General features: G+C 47.7%; 1 protein-coding gene across 1 annotated transcript; it reads left to right on the forward strand.

Moving 5' to 3' along the window:
* Nucleotides 1–542: 542 nt before the first annotated feature.
* LOC136636050 (NACHT, LRR and PYD domains-containing protein 12-like) lies at nucleotides 543–14,149 on the forward strand. The gene is made up of 10 exons (XM_066611077.1): nucleotides 543–707; nucleotides 2,111–2,184; nucleotides 2,856–3,010; nucleotides 5,300–5,477; nucleotides 6,783–6,848; nucleotides 8,069–9,806; nucleotides 10,027–10,113; nucleotides 11,205–11,375; nucleotides 12,787–12,954; nucleotides 13,321–14,149. The coding sequence occupies exons 2-10, from the start codon at nucleotides 2,148–2,150 to the stop codon at nucleotides 13,406–13,408; spliced, it is 2,688 nt and encodes an 895-aa protein (XP_066467174.1). The 5' UTR covers nucleotides 543–707; nucleotides 2,111–2,147; the 3' UTR covers nucleotides 13,409–14,149.
* Nucleotides 14,150–14,366: the final 217 nt, after the last annotated feature.

The following is a 14,366-nucleotide window of genomic DNA, read 5'->3' on the forward strand; positions in this document are numbered from 1 at the left end:
AATTGCATAACAACGGGGATTGGAGAACATATCCCCCTTGTTAAGTGGTGCACACCTGTATTTTGGTTGACTTAGACCCCAGGATATTAATAGGGTTCGAGTGAAGTCCAGGTGCTTGAGGAGTTAAGCTGCTTGAACCTGTTATCTCTGGCCACCAACAAACACTATAACCACAGTGACACATGTTGTAAACACTGCTGGAGTGCAAGGAAAGCACTTGGATTGGGTGTGTTCGGCGCTGGCGGCGAACCATAGATATTTCCGATGTTGTGGGCGCATCATGACGGTGGAAATGGATTCCCTTTAAGCCTGCTTATTGCCTTAGGCTGGGCCTGTTTACTTAGAAGCAAGTCCCGCTTGTCCTGGTTGGGCTTAAAGCAGCAAGCACACCCCTTTAGCCCTTTAACTCCCGGATTGCACGTTGCAAGGCAAAGCTGGAGCAAAGTGCAGCCCGCCAGGAAGTTCATCTGATGCACGTCCCTCTGTGGGCCTCCTTTCGCTGCCTGTTTGGAAAGTGAAACTAGGAGGAGGAGGAGAGTCCTGACTTTCTCTGCTCTGAAATGGTGGCTCTTTCACTGCAACCGAGAAGCTGCAATTCCGACTCTGTTGCCATGACCTGAACACAGGAGCTCTCCGGACAGATCGTCTGCAGCTTTGCCTCTACTCTGGCTCTCTCCGGGGCCAGAAAGAACTGGACACTTACTCAGGTTGGTATTTTCCCCCCTCCCATAATGCTCTCTCCTCAAGCTGCGACACACCTAGAGCTAGGAAACCCCTCTGAACACTCACTCAGGTAGTGGCTTGGAATTTTTTTTTAAACTTTTCTTAGGCTGCAATGCTATCCACACTTACTTGGGAGTAAGTCCTACCGACTATACTGGAACCTACTTCTGAGTAGGCACGCATAGGCTTGGGGCCTATGTTCTTATAAAATGACTATCCCTAACTAAATGATGACTAAAAGGAGGCAATTGGACCGTCTTCGAAGTCACTTCCTTAAAAGTGACTTGGAAGACGGTCCAATTGCCTCCTTTTAGTCATCATTTAGTTAGGGATAGTCATCATTTTATAAGAACATAAGAAGAGCCCTGCAGGATCAGGCCCAGGGCCCACCTAGTCCAGCTTCTTGTATCCCACAGCGGCCCACCAAATGCCTCAGGGAGCACACACAAGACCCCAAGATACTTGCATCTCTCTGCCACCCCCCTGCATTCTATTGATCCTCCCACCTCCCCAATGAAGACACCAGACTGCACTTGGGTTTAACTTGGGCACCTGGGTTTAACTTTATTAAACACAAGTGACCAATTTTTAACACATGAAGCCCACTGAACACTCCTTCCCTCCCTCACTAGTCTGGGGTAGGCGATAAACAGCCATCCACAGCCAATTTGGATGATGGGAAAAAAATTCCTACCCAGCCCACATGATGAGTGACCAGCTAATCTCAGGCTGTACATACCCATCAAGGCTTGTAACCTGGGATGGAGCTTTCCTCCAGAAACCTGTCCAATCCCCTTTTAAAGGCATTGAGGCCAGACACCATCACCACATCCTGTGGCAACGGGTTCCACAGACTAAACACATGCTGGGTAAAGATATCTTTTGTTATTGTTTGCCTTTTGAGGATGACTTGTCCAGATTTTGTGTGGTTTCTTGGCATTGTTTACTCTTCATGGTTCTGTGTACTCCCCCCATCTGTGTGTGTGTGTGTAGAGCGGGAAGGAATCATAGTCTCTCATGCACATCTCATGCACAAAGTCATTTACATGAACACAAAGACGGTATGCAATGTACGGCTTGCTACATCCATGCTGCAGAAGTATGTTTAGAAGTGCTAAGAAGACACATTTTTCAAATGCATCTTCCAAAGAACAGCCACACTCTTGAGTTTGAAACCAATGGTGGGGAAGCTGCAGCAGATACATACAGAGTAAGGCGAGTGCAGTCGAGCCTTCGATGCTCGTGATAGCGCAGTGGGGCTCTGGCAGTCATCTCCAGGATAAAGAATTGGACGTGACATAAGTCCATGTCATAATGGAGGGGGACTGATCCCAAGCTGAATGGTACTCCACTTGTAAATTTCTCTCTCTCTCTCTCTCTCTCCCAGACGTATCTAATTGGCGTCATAGCAGAGGTGCTCCCAAATGGATTTACACAGCAGAGATGGGGCTGTCCCTGAAGGTAAGAGTAAATGTATGTGTCCGCACATGACAGGTGAGCAGCTGTCACCCTGAGCCAATTAGCAACAGACATCCAACCAATGAAAGCCTGGGCAATCTGTAGAAAGCTTTGCTCTAGGTCAGTGTTTCTCAACCAGTGGTATGCGTACCACCACTGGTACTTGAGGTGGTGCCTGGTGGAACCCCTGGACACCAGCGGTCCGGCAGCAAAGCCAGAAACGTGATGCAACAAACAGCGGTAGGAGGCTCGGTTCTTTGGGCAGAGCTGCGGTGCATGCTCAAAAAAATTCTCCCGTCCACCCTGAACCGCTTTCCGGTGTTGGTTGCATCGCATCTGGCCTCCCGACCCAGAAGTAACTGGTGATGATGTCATTGGCAGTTTCTTCCAGTGGTACTTCGAATAGGTGGACCGTGTGAAGTGGTACGGCAGAGGACAAACCTTGAGCAATGCTGTTCTAGATAGCTTCTTCTCAACCCAGCCCTCTTTTTCTTCTTTTTAGTCCAGTCATATCTCATCTGGATGAGCTCGATCAATTGCTCTTTGATCACATGCCGATATCTGAAACCACGGCTGGACCCTGATTAGCCTTGGGTCTAACGTTCCGTGTTGGCATCTGAACTACCCGGTTGTGGTAGAATGCGTCTGAGTCACCTTGTGCCTTCTTTTGTCAGCCTTCGCCAAACACCTGGAGCGTTTTAAGACCGGCGAACTCCGCAGGATCAGCAAGCACTTTCACCAGGACTTAGTCTACGTCATCCAAAATAACATTATCATGGTGACTGACGAACTGGGGACTAGGAAGCTCATCTCACCTGAGGATGTGAAGGTAACAGTGCTTTGCATTGGAGAGGTGAGGGAGAAAGGCTATAATTCCACGGTGGCAGTGAGTCCTCAACACAACCCCTGAGTGACTGAGGGGCACAGAAGTGGGGGGAATTTAGCCCGGGTCTCACCATTCTGCTCTGGCCAAAGAAGGAGAACCAACCGCACCAGCCAGGTTGGTGACAGGCCGCAGCAGGTCCAGTTCCTGATTCCTCCACTGTATATGTTTTGGGGTCAGACCTTCTCAGTCTGGTGTCATCAACTAGGAGACTCTATTCTTTCTGGCTCAGTGGGTCTCAGGCCTGGCCTTGCTTCACCTTCAGCATAACAAGGGTGATTTCCAGCATTTATAAGAGAAGCAAAGTGCAAACAGCATTCCTGGGCCAAGTAACTGGTTACCGCTCAGTTGTGAAGATCCTAGTCAACGTTGCCTTTAGATGCTTGTCCACTGCAAGACAATTTCTCTCCACGCAGGTAACACCTGTAAATTCAGGGGAGATGCTGAAGGTGTGATTTAGGTTTAAGAGCATAAGAATAGCCCAGCTGGATCAGGCCAAGGGCCCATCTAGTCCAGCTTCCTGTATCTCACAGTGGCCCACCAAATGCCTGAGGGAGCTCACAAGACAACAGACACAACCTGTGGCCTGTTGCCCTCCCCTGCATCTGGCAGTCAGAGGCAGCCTGCCTCTAAAACCAAGAGCTTGCACATACCTACTATGACTTGTAACCCGTAATGAAGTTCTCCTCCAGAAATTTGTCCAATACCCTCTTAAAAGCATCCAGGCAAGATGCCATAACTACTTCTTGTGGCAGAGAGTTCCACAAACTAATTACACGGTGGGTATAGAAATATTTTCTTCTGTCTGTCCAAACTCTCCCAACACTCAGCTTTCGTGGATATCCCCTTGGTTCTGGTGTTATGAGGGAAAAGAAAATCTCTCTATCCACTCTATCCATCCCCTGCATGATTTTGTATGTCTCAATCATGTCCCCCCTCAGGCGCCTCTTTTCTAGACTGAAGAGGCCCAAACGCTGTAGCCTTTCCTCATAGGGAAGGTGCCCCAGCCCAGTAATCATTTTGGTTGCTCTCTTCTGCATCTTTTCCATCTCCACTATATCCTTTTTGAGATTTGGCGACCAGAACTGGACGCAATACTCCAGGTGTGGCCTCACCATCGATTTGTACAATAGCATTACAATATTAGCTGTCTTATTCTCAATAAAATTGAGAATTTGAAATTGAGAGTTTGAAATTGAGATGTGTTTCATTTTGTTTTCATATGCCCTTTTCCCTGAGTGGGTGAAGGATGACGACCACCTTGGCATGCTCACTTTCCTTTGGATAAAAGAACATAAGAACATAAGAATGGCCCAACTGGATCAGGCCATAGGCCCATCTAGTCCAGCTTCCTGTATCTCACAGCAAATGCCCCTGGGAGCACACCAGATAACAAGAGACCTCATCCTGGTTTACCAGACTTTAAGGAAAGGAGTTATAGAAAAAATGTTATTTATTTATAAGTAATAATAACCAGAAAAAAGACCCTCAAACTTTATCTCTCTATATTTACACATGCTTGTAAAATGCAGGAGCTCTGCTCCTTGCAAGACAGTTATAGTGCAATCCTATGCATGTCTACTCAGAAGTAGGCCCCATTGTATTCAATAGGGCTTTGGGAAGCTTTGTGCTCTTTGGTAAGCCACCAGAAATCAAGACCTGACCCACCTGACCTGACCCACCAGAAATCAGGTCCTGACCCAGTGGTTTGGGAACCACTGAATTAGAGCATTTTCTCTATGGGGAAAGGCATTTGGGTTTTTTAGTTTAGAAACATTTGGATCTGGCTCTAAATGAAACCCCAGGGAGGACTCCCAGATCCTATGCAGGAACTATAACCCTCCTGTGAAAACGCACCTGGAAAGGAATAGTGGGTGAGGAATCCCTTCACTGCATCCCAGCAAGGAGTGGGTGACTTCAGTAAGGGATAATCTGGTATCTCTGTTCCCAAAGCAGTTGGGATGGCAAATGACTTTCATCTGGGGCTCACGATCTTGGGAGAGCATGCATGGATTGTCACATTTATGTGACAAGGTGGGAAGGGATGCAGGCCTCCTCCCTGATGAGCAGAAGGACACAGCTAAATGCTGGAAATCCCTCCCCTCTCTTGGCTGAGGTAGTGTGGTCAGCAAAGGGCAGAAGAATTACTGGAGAGTGCAACAGTGAATAACAGGTGGGGGTGACCGCAATGGGGTCTTTTCTGTGGCTGGCTGATTCAAGTCCGATCTATTTTAGAAATATGCAGAACTGGAGAAGAGAGGGGATTCCACCACAGCAGCGGAGAGGCTGGTCAACTACTTCTTTGATGACAGCGGAGAGAAGGCAACTCAACTCTGGAAGTCCCTCTTTGCTCTGAAGAGCAAGTGGTCTCATCCCAACCTCTGTGGGATGTTGGATGAAATCGTCCACAATGGTAAACGTACTTTATCCCAGGGGTTCCCAAACTTTGTAGTGCCAGGACCCACTTTTTAAAATGACACTCTATCGGGACCCACCCAGGCTTACCAGACTTTTAAGAAAGAAGGTCTAGGAAGAAATATTTTATTTATTTATAATAATAACAAGAAAAAGACCCACAAACTTTATCAACAACTTTATTGTTGTTGGCATCCTTCAGTCTCAGAAGACTATGGTGTCACGCTCTGAATGGTGGTTCTGGAACAGAGTGTCCTCTCCAGCGCGCGAAGCCTGGGTAAGGTAGATATGGAGGATAGGCTGTTACCCATGCAGCAAATCCCCCCTCTCCACGTCGCTGAAATGGTCCAATGGAAAGGCAGAGGCCAATACGGTTGGTTCCAGCGGCATCGCAGGAGTTGCCAGAACATGACTGTGTTCAGCCACGAACTGCCTCAGGGACTCCGGCTCCGGATTTTGCCTCGAGGTTGACTCCTGAAGCCTTTTCCATAACTGGATGTAGCCACAAGGCAGTGGAGGTTTGGGGTCAGAGTTTTCCTTCTCTCAGATGAGCTGCCTTCCCAGGCTAACGAGTCCCATCTACCCGGTGGCTGTTTAGTTGCCTCTTAACGACAAGTACAGCCAAACTGAGGGCCTATTCTTATCCCCAGCCCCCAGGGGAGTATCCTGTCTCTTTATATTCCTATCTCTTTACATTCCTATCTCTTTATATTTGCATTGCAAACTGCAGGAGCTGAGCTCTTTGCAGGGTAATTAATTAGCAGCTACAGTATCTGATTTTCCAATAGCCTCAGGGCTTGAAGCAATTAGTTATCATCTGATCTTTCCATCACCTTTTGGTGACCCACCAAAAATCAGGTCGCGACCCACAGTTTGGGAACAACTGCTCTATCCCATTCTGCCATTTCTCTGAGCAGTGAGAGGTCCAGGGCAGCAAGCAAAGCAGTATTCTATAGGACTTCTTTGAAGCTGATAAATATAGTTTCATCTGAAACAGAGACACACAACTTCTCCTTAACACTTGAACAGGTCCCGCCCCCCCAAGAGTGACGTGATAAAGGAAGAGCTGGTTGCCTTCCTGTTTTTTCATGAGTTGCTGCTATGGATCTTCTTGCTTCTGCTCAGAGAAAGGCTCTTGGCAACATATTCTGTGTCTGCACTTTTACAGAGCAATCCTATACAAGCCTACTCAGAAGTAAGCCCCACTTTGTTCAATGGAACTTACTCCCGGGTAGGTGTGTATAGGATTGCAGCCTTAATTCCCTTTCCAACCATTGCTGACTTTTTTGTTCCTCCCCTTCAGGCCAGGCTCTATCAGAGGAGATTCTCCTAAATGAATCTGGACACTTCTTGGATCCGGAAATGAAAGGTATGAGACAGCAGTGGCTTTGTTTGCGAGCTTGGGGGTGCGGGCCACGTTGGGTGACGGTCATGGGGGGGGCGCAAAATTTTTAAATTTGTGCTATTTTTGAATAACACCATCATGTTATATATCACTGGATGTGTCATTCCATGCAGAATGTAATTAAGCAAACCACGTTGAAATATCTATTCTATCAAAAGTTATAGCCAAAAAATAAGCAGGCGTGGGGCAATGAGGCATCACCACACCTACCGCCCAGGGTATAGACCCGCTCACTGCATGGCAGGAGGTCCATCCTGTGGGGTGATGCGCTGACCTCTGGCACTGGGTGACGCAAACCCTAGTGTCACAACTGCATGAAGGATATTTATAGGTATTTGTGTTGAAAAAAAGACTGAAATTTTACATACTGCCATTCTGTATGGTGAGCAAATGCCGCTAGCCTCGTATTGCGGAAGGGAAAGGCTGAGACCGAAGGGCAGTGTTTTACCTAAAGTTTTTCTAGTGAGTTCATGGTAGAGCTTGGAGCTTGATCCAATTTGTAGTTTGGTCTGTCAGCCACTGCCCTATGCCAGATCTTTATAGACATAGAAGGTTAGAACTGCAGTCCTACATACACTTACCTGGGAGTAATCCCCAGTGAATACCATGATTCTTGCTACAAAGTAACCATTCATAGGTTGGACAGCATCCTTGGACCCATTTCAATGACAGGTCAGGTGGTTCCCAACCTTTTTCGATTGGCGACTTCCTTGATCTACTGGGTCATTGGCCGCAGCTCACCATTAGGGTTACAATTTTATACATTGTATAGGGTGGCAGGTTTCTCACAAGGATTCCACGGCTCCCCTAGCTGATTTCCACTACTCCCTGGGGAGCCATGGCACACAGTTTGGGAACCACTGGCCTAGGTGGAGGGAGGTTTTTTAAACTTTGGCGATATTTATTTTTTTCACATTTTTATACCTTCTTCCTCAAAAGAGCTCAGGGTGGTTTACACAGCTGCTCCTCCCTTCTTTCTTGTCCTCACAACAACCCTGTGAGGTAGGTGAGGCTGAGAGAAAGTGACTGGCCCAAGGTCACCCAGGAAGCTTGATATTTAACCATGTGTTGCCTCATGCCCATTCTGAAATGGTACAGTCCAGCAATACTGTAACCAGGTAATCTGCTGTTTGAGCACGCCTAACCCAGATTACTTTAACTCTGGTTTCTTATGTTCTGGTCAGCTTGTCAGGAGGAACACAAGAGTCTTCTGTATGAACAAACCAAATGGCTGACAGAAAGTGGTGGGGCAAAAAAACCTGAAGGGCAGAACTTCACTCTCCTTAATCGCTATGTGGAGCTGAAGGTGGTCTCAGATGCCCACTTCAGCAAACAGAGTCAGTGTGAACATGAGGCTCTGGCTGCAGCGGGCGAGCTGAACGAGTACCATCTCCGCCACAAAACCCAAACTGAACTGGAGATAATCACTCCTGACCGGCTTTTCCGTTGGTGCTTTCGATCAAAACGCAAGCCCCACTCCGTGATGGTTAGTGGGGTGGCTGGAGTGGGCAAGACTACCTTGGTGCAGAAGTTTGTCTTTGACTGGGCAACGAGAAAGCACTACCAGAAGTTCTCCTTTGTTTTCTACTTCAAGTTCCGAGACCTCAACACTGTGGGGTCAGGAACCAGTTTGGAGAGCCTGATCCTGAGAGAGTATCCCAAATTGCAGGACAAACTGGAGACAATTGTACAGAAGCCGGAGAACCTGCTGTTCATCTTTGATGGCCTGGATGAGAGCAACAGTGACCTGGATTTGAGCAGGAACCGAACCCCAAACTTCTGCACACAGCTGGGTGATGTGAAACCGGTCAGTGTGATTGTAGCCAGCTTGCTGAATCAGACCCTGCTGAAGGGCTCTTCTGTTCTCCTGACCAGTCGCCCCAGCAAACTGGCCCGGTTGGAGACTGGAGTCCTGCACAGGGTGACCAGCATTGTGGGCTTCCTCTCTCAGGAGAGAGAACAGTATTTTGAGAATTTCTTTGGAGATCATACAGTTGCCCAAAAGGCCTTGGCGCATGTGAGGGACAGCCAAGTGCTCTACACCCTCTGCTACAATCCTTCCTACTGCTGGATCACTTGCACCGCTTTGCAGCCTTGCTTCTCTGGCAAGAAACGACAGGCCCCTGCCCTCCCCAAGACAGTGACACAGCTCTTCGTACGCTACGTCAAGCACATGTTGGACCACCACACCAGGGAGCTCCCTGAGAAGGAAGAGGTGCGGGAGATGCTGATAAGGCTTGGCTGGTTAGCTGAGTTTGGCCTCAAGAACCGCATTCTTGTCTTTGATCAAGACCACTTGGAGTCCTTCAGCCTGAAGGGGTCTCCAGTGCTCACAGCCTTCCTGGTGGAGAGCATCCACGGTGACAGCACATCTTCCCAAGTCACTTACTCCTTTGTTCACCTCACCGTTCAAGAGTTTTTTGCTGCCCTCGTCCATTACTTAGACTTCAAGGAGGAAACGTTTGATGACACAATGAGGCGAGTCAACGCTAGCCAAGGTGGCGAGTACGAGATCTTCCTACGTTTCCTGTGTGGCCTCTCTCATCCAGCAACCAGGGCACCCTTGGAGGCTATATTGGGGAAGGTCTCACCTGACACCACTAAAAGAACCATTGATTGGCTCCTCCAGGTGAAAGATAGTGATTTCCTCAGCACAGAAGACTATGAGGGTAAAAGGAAGGCCTTGAATGTCTTCAGTTGGCTTTTTGAGGCTCACAACTCCCAGCTGGTGCGCCAGGTGATGGGGGATGCTCCCTGCCTGAACTTCTCAGAGCTGTTCCTCATGCCTGTTGATTGTACCATCCTAGCATACATCCTGAGCTGCTGCAAGGAGATTGAGGTCCTGAACCTGGATTCCTGCCTCATTCGGTCCGAGGGGCTGTGGAAGTTCAGTTCTCAGCTGCACAAAGTCAAGGAACTGCGGTAAGAATTCAGTAATTGTGGGATTGATTAATGAGGAAGGGGCAGATCTCAAGTCCTTGCAATTTAGATCAGAGGTGGGCAAATACCGGCCCGTGGGCTGTTTGCGGTCTTTGGGGTCCCACAGTCCAGTCCACAGGGAGCCCCCGTCTCCAATGAGCCTCTGGCCTGACTGGCCCTTCCTATTCCTCCTTCCAGTGTGCTCTTTTGCCTTCTTCTACAGCCTCTACAATAATGACCTGAGGGATTCAGCCATGAAGGACCTTGTTACTGCCTTAAAGCATCCAGACTGTCAACTGGAGACTCTCAGGTATTGTTTCCAAATGGCCTGGATGGCGGACCAGTCCTGTGGAAACGCTTACTGGGGTTTGGCAGGTGCTGAATTGCGTTTGGAATGAAGGAATGACCTGACATGTTTTCCTGACTTAAATTGGCTTGGATCTGGGCGTGCATTCATGTGTCGATATGACTTTTTCTTAGCATGTGAGGCATGGAATGGTGTATGCTAGTGGTTCTCTCATATTTAGCACTGGGGCCCATTTTTTAGAATCTGTCAGGTCCCGTCCCCCGTCCCCCCCCCCCCCGGAAGTGCTGTCATGACCAGAAGTGACATCATCAAGCAGGAAAATTTTTCATAATCCTAGGCTGCAAATCCTACCCACACTTACCCAGGAGTTAGTCCCATTGACTATTATTGTTAAAAGAATATACATAGTAGCTTGTTCAAAGTACAGGTCTGTAAACCTTCTCCAAATGCAGTCACATCCCACGGGAGCATCAAGCCTAATAAATTAAAAATAAAACATTGAAATGAATGGGGACACACCTGAAATGGGCTCATGACCCATCTAGTGGGCCCTGACCCACAGTTTTAGAAACACCAGTGTATGCTGTTAAAGTAGGTGGTGGGGAAAGAGAAGGGACTATCTTTGGTGGATTATTAAAAGGCCTGTATTTGGATCCATTTGGATGGATAATTGGACTGAAAACAGCTGGATCAACTAAAGAGATACTCTTCTATCTAGATCAGCCATTTTCAACCACTGTGCCATGGCACACTGGTGTGCCGCGAGTGGTCCACAGGTGTGCCACAGGAATTTGGGGGAAGGTCATTTATTAATAGGGCCAATGGGAGATGTGAGCCTCCACTGGCAGCATGGTGTACCTTGTCAGTTGTCAAAAACCTGCTGGTGTGCCTTGACTATTTTAGTGCCTTGTCAGTGTGTTATGAGATGGAAAAGGTTGACAGTCACTGATCTAGATGTTGGCACCTTCTGGAGCATAAGTGGTGGCTTCATTTGAAAAAGAAAGGGCAAGTGCTCAGAGGTAAAACTTTTGTGCCGTGTGTTCTTTCATCTCTCCTTCTCTCACTCTGCCTTTCTTTCCACTCCTTTTCTCTAGAGTGGGCAAGAACATGCTGACCAAAGAGTGCTGTAAAGATCTGAGCTCGGCCCTCTTGGAGTACCAGTCCCTCTTATGTCTGGACCTGAATGAAAACAAGCTTCGGGATGAGGGGCTGTCCGACTTACTGGAAGTGTTCAGCAGCTCACAGTGCAAGATACAGGAGTGTCTGTAAGTGCCGTCAAGAGGGTCCTGCTTTGGGGGTCCCTGGGGTGCCTGCCTTGGGGTGCACTGCATGCTTTAGAAGTTGGCAAGTCAGTTGGAGGTTTCCAAAAGCCTCTCCACATTGGTATAGTGGTTCAGGTGCTGGACTTGGACCTGGAAGATCCAGGATCAAATCCCCACTCAGACATAAGACTTCCTGGGTGACCTTGGACCAGTCTCTGTATCTCTCACCTACCTCACAGGGTTGTTGTGAGGACAAAAGGAAGGAAGGAACCATATATACCACCCTGAGTTCCTTGGGGGCAGCATAAAAATGTGAAACATAGGCTGAAATCCTAACCACGCTTTCCTGAGAGTAAGCCCCTTTGAACAAAATGGGACTTACTTCTGAGTAAACCTGGTTAGGACTGTGCCCTTAAATAATTAAAATGCACTCAGTTGATGCTCAGAGATGGTCATATCTCTCCTTTATGGCTCACCAAATGCAGGGCTGATGCAAAAGCACTCTGCGGGTGCTCAGAGTACACTCTGCAGGTGCCCTGCAGGTGTCGTGGTTTGGGGGTTGGGTCTAGAAGATTGAGGTTGAAATCCCTGCTCAGCCACAAAGCTTCCTGGGTGACCCTGGACCAGTCACTCTCCCTCTCTCTCTCTTTCCTGATACTAAAATGATGAAATTGATTTGCATTAGATTCTGAATGGACAAAATATTTATTGGCACACAATGTGTAATTAACCACTCAGGCTCACTGCCACAAGACATAGTGGTTGGTCTTAGCTTAGATAGCTAGGAAATCTGGATTTGGGGAATTCATGGAAGAGGTGAGGCCGATGAACAGCTCACACCCCCTTTAAGCACTCTGCTCTATGCACAATCAAAATGGCTAATGCAGGGCATCCCTCTCAGGGTCACTTATGTGAGTGTACCAGAGATTCTGACCTTGAGATATCCACCCTGAGCCAGGGGAAAGCCAGGTGGACAGAGCTGTGCAGGTCAGATGGAATTTGGAGCACTTTAGGTGACTGTAGTGGCCTTGGGGCTTTTGCTGAGCTGAGGCTTGTGTGCCTGCTGTGGCCGTACTTGAGTGCCACCCCCTCAGTGGTCATTTCCAAAGGTGCTTGCCATCCATAGGAATTATGAGAAGTCCACAACACTGGGGACCTCTGCTTTAAAGCTGGTTTTAAATGGCCATTGGGGTATTTCACTTCAGTCTGAGTTTGACCCCAAGATTATAAGTTTTTGAAGTATAAAAAGGAGCAGCTCTTTTGGCACTTGTGTCACTACTGAAACTCTTGTGTCACTACTACTCACTATTGGCACTTGTGTCACTACTGAAAGAAGCTTTCTTACGAGCACAACTGGATCAAGCATTTTTTAGGACCTTGGCACAACTTCCTTCAATGTGTCCCTCTGCTGCAGAATCCAAGAAAATGGCTTTACGGACACATCCTGTGCAAGACTCAGCGCTGCTCTGTCCAAAAACACCAGCCTCAAGACTCTGAACCTGAGTGGAAATCTTTTTACGGATCGCTGTGCCGCCGAGATGCACAATTTCATTCTGAAGTGCCCTGCGCTCACGGAAATCAGGTATGCCTGGGGCTGAGGGGGGTTCTGCCCACTGCAGAACCTGCAGCGATTGGCACATACATCCAGACACATGTAAAACTGCTCTGAGTTCAGTCCAGCCCTTGGTCCAGCTGGTGTAGTATTGTCCACAGCAGCTCCAGAGAGCTTCCAGCAGGGGTCTTTGCCAGCAACTGAACCTGGAAACCTTTTCGTGCAAGTCCACCCCTGTGCTATATCCCCTCCCCAATGGAGAAACTGGCAGAGATTTATACATAAGCCACAAAAGGGGTCTGGCGACTCAGTCCTCTAGCAAGGTGCCATATATATGTGCTGCCACTCCATGACATTTGGTGATGATCACCTTAAGTGTTTTGGTTTCAACCCTAGGCTGAGCTTAATGGACATCACTCCTGCCGTGGAAAACCAGCTGAAGGAACTGGAAAGTGAAAGGCCAGGCCTCAAGGTTGTGATTTAAGAATCCTTTGCTGGATACAATCCTGGAAAAATGGTGGCTTACGGGAGAGTTGCTGGCTGTGCCGTCAGTTCCACTTAAGAGATTGTGCTTAAGGATAATAGGGCCATGTGGAAATGTTGGCTTCCTGGAAGAGCACTGACCTGGGACCCAGCCATTCTTCCAAACCATTTCATGTATTAAACTTGATTTGATTTTTCCACTACCTGGCTGTGTCTGAGGTCGAAGATGAGACAACAAGAAGCCCCCCCCCCCACTTGGCCTGGGGTTCTCCCTTCCCAGAACTGTCTACTGCAATGACTGTTAACACCTGGACATTGTGCAATGAGTTGTTACCTGCATTTTGCTTGTTCTCCTTAAAACCTTCTCAGCTCCTGAGCCAAGTTTTGTTAGCCGAAGCTCTTCAGGTCTCTTGCCTGGTTGATCCATTTGCATCACCACTGTGGCGTGGGTGTCCGTCCCCCCCCCCCCCGGCGGAATTGAGCCAAACCTTGCCCCCTTTTATGTCATATATATTAAATTGTAGCCCTTTATTTTTTGTTGCAAACTGTCATGAGTGTATTGGCTCATTCATATGGTTCATTCATATGGTGGTTCATATATCATTCATATTGATTTTTCTCTGTAAACCGCTTTGTGAACTTTTAGTTGAAAAGCGGTATATAAATACTGTTGATTGATTGGTTCATTCATATGTACCGCAAATAGAGGCAATACAATATATTCTTTCAGACAACTGTCTAATCACGAGCCTCTTGGCCCTCGCATTTATTGACTGCATAACCTGTTTGAATCTTCAGCGATGAGTCCCTGGCATACCTTTTCTAAACACATTTTAGAAACAAAGTACTTTACTTAAGTCCGAAGTAATGGTAGATTTGCAGGCTACAAAGAGATTTTTATTTAATTCTTTCTTTCTTTTTTTTAATGATACCTTCAGTGGAAAAGGAGAGCCGTGCAA

The sequence above is a fragment of the Tiliqua scincoides genome, unplaced genomic scaffold, assembly GCF_035046505.1.
Source record: "Tiliqua scincoides isolate rTilSci1 unplaced genomic scaffold, rTilSci1.hap2 HAP2_SCAFFOLD_71, whole genome shotgun sequence".
Classification (NCBI taxonomy): domain Eukaryota; kingdom Metazoa; phylum Chordata; class Lepidosauria; order Squamata; family Scincidae; genus Tiliqua; species Tiliqua scincoides.

Bases quoted from the DNA above. Each gene is read 5' to 3' on its own strand.
- LOC136636050 (XM_066611077.1), top strand. From the start codon at position 2,148: ATGGATTTACACAGCAGAGATGGGGCTGTCCCTGAAG. The intron at 6,849-8,068 runs GTATGAGACAGC...TGTTCTGGTCAG, and splicing joins CTTGGATCCGGAAATGAAAG to CTTGTCAGGAGGAACACAAG. The intron at 9,807-10,026 runs GTAAGAATTCAG...CTTCTTCTACAG, and splicing joins CACAAAGTCAAGGAACTGCG to CCTCTACAATAATGACCTGA.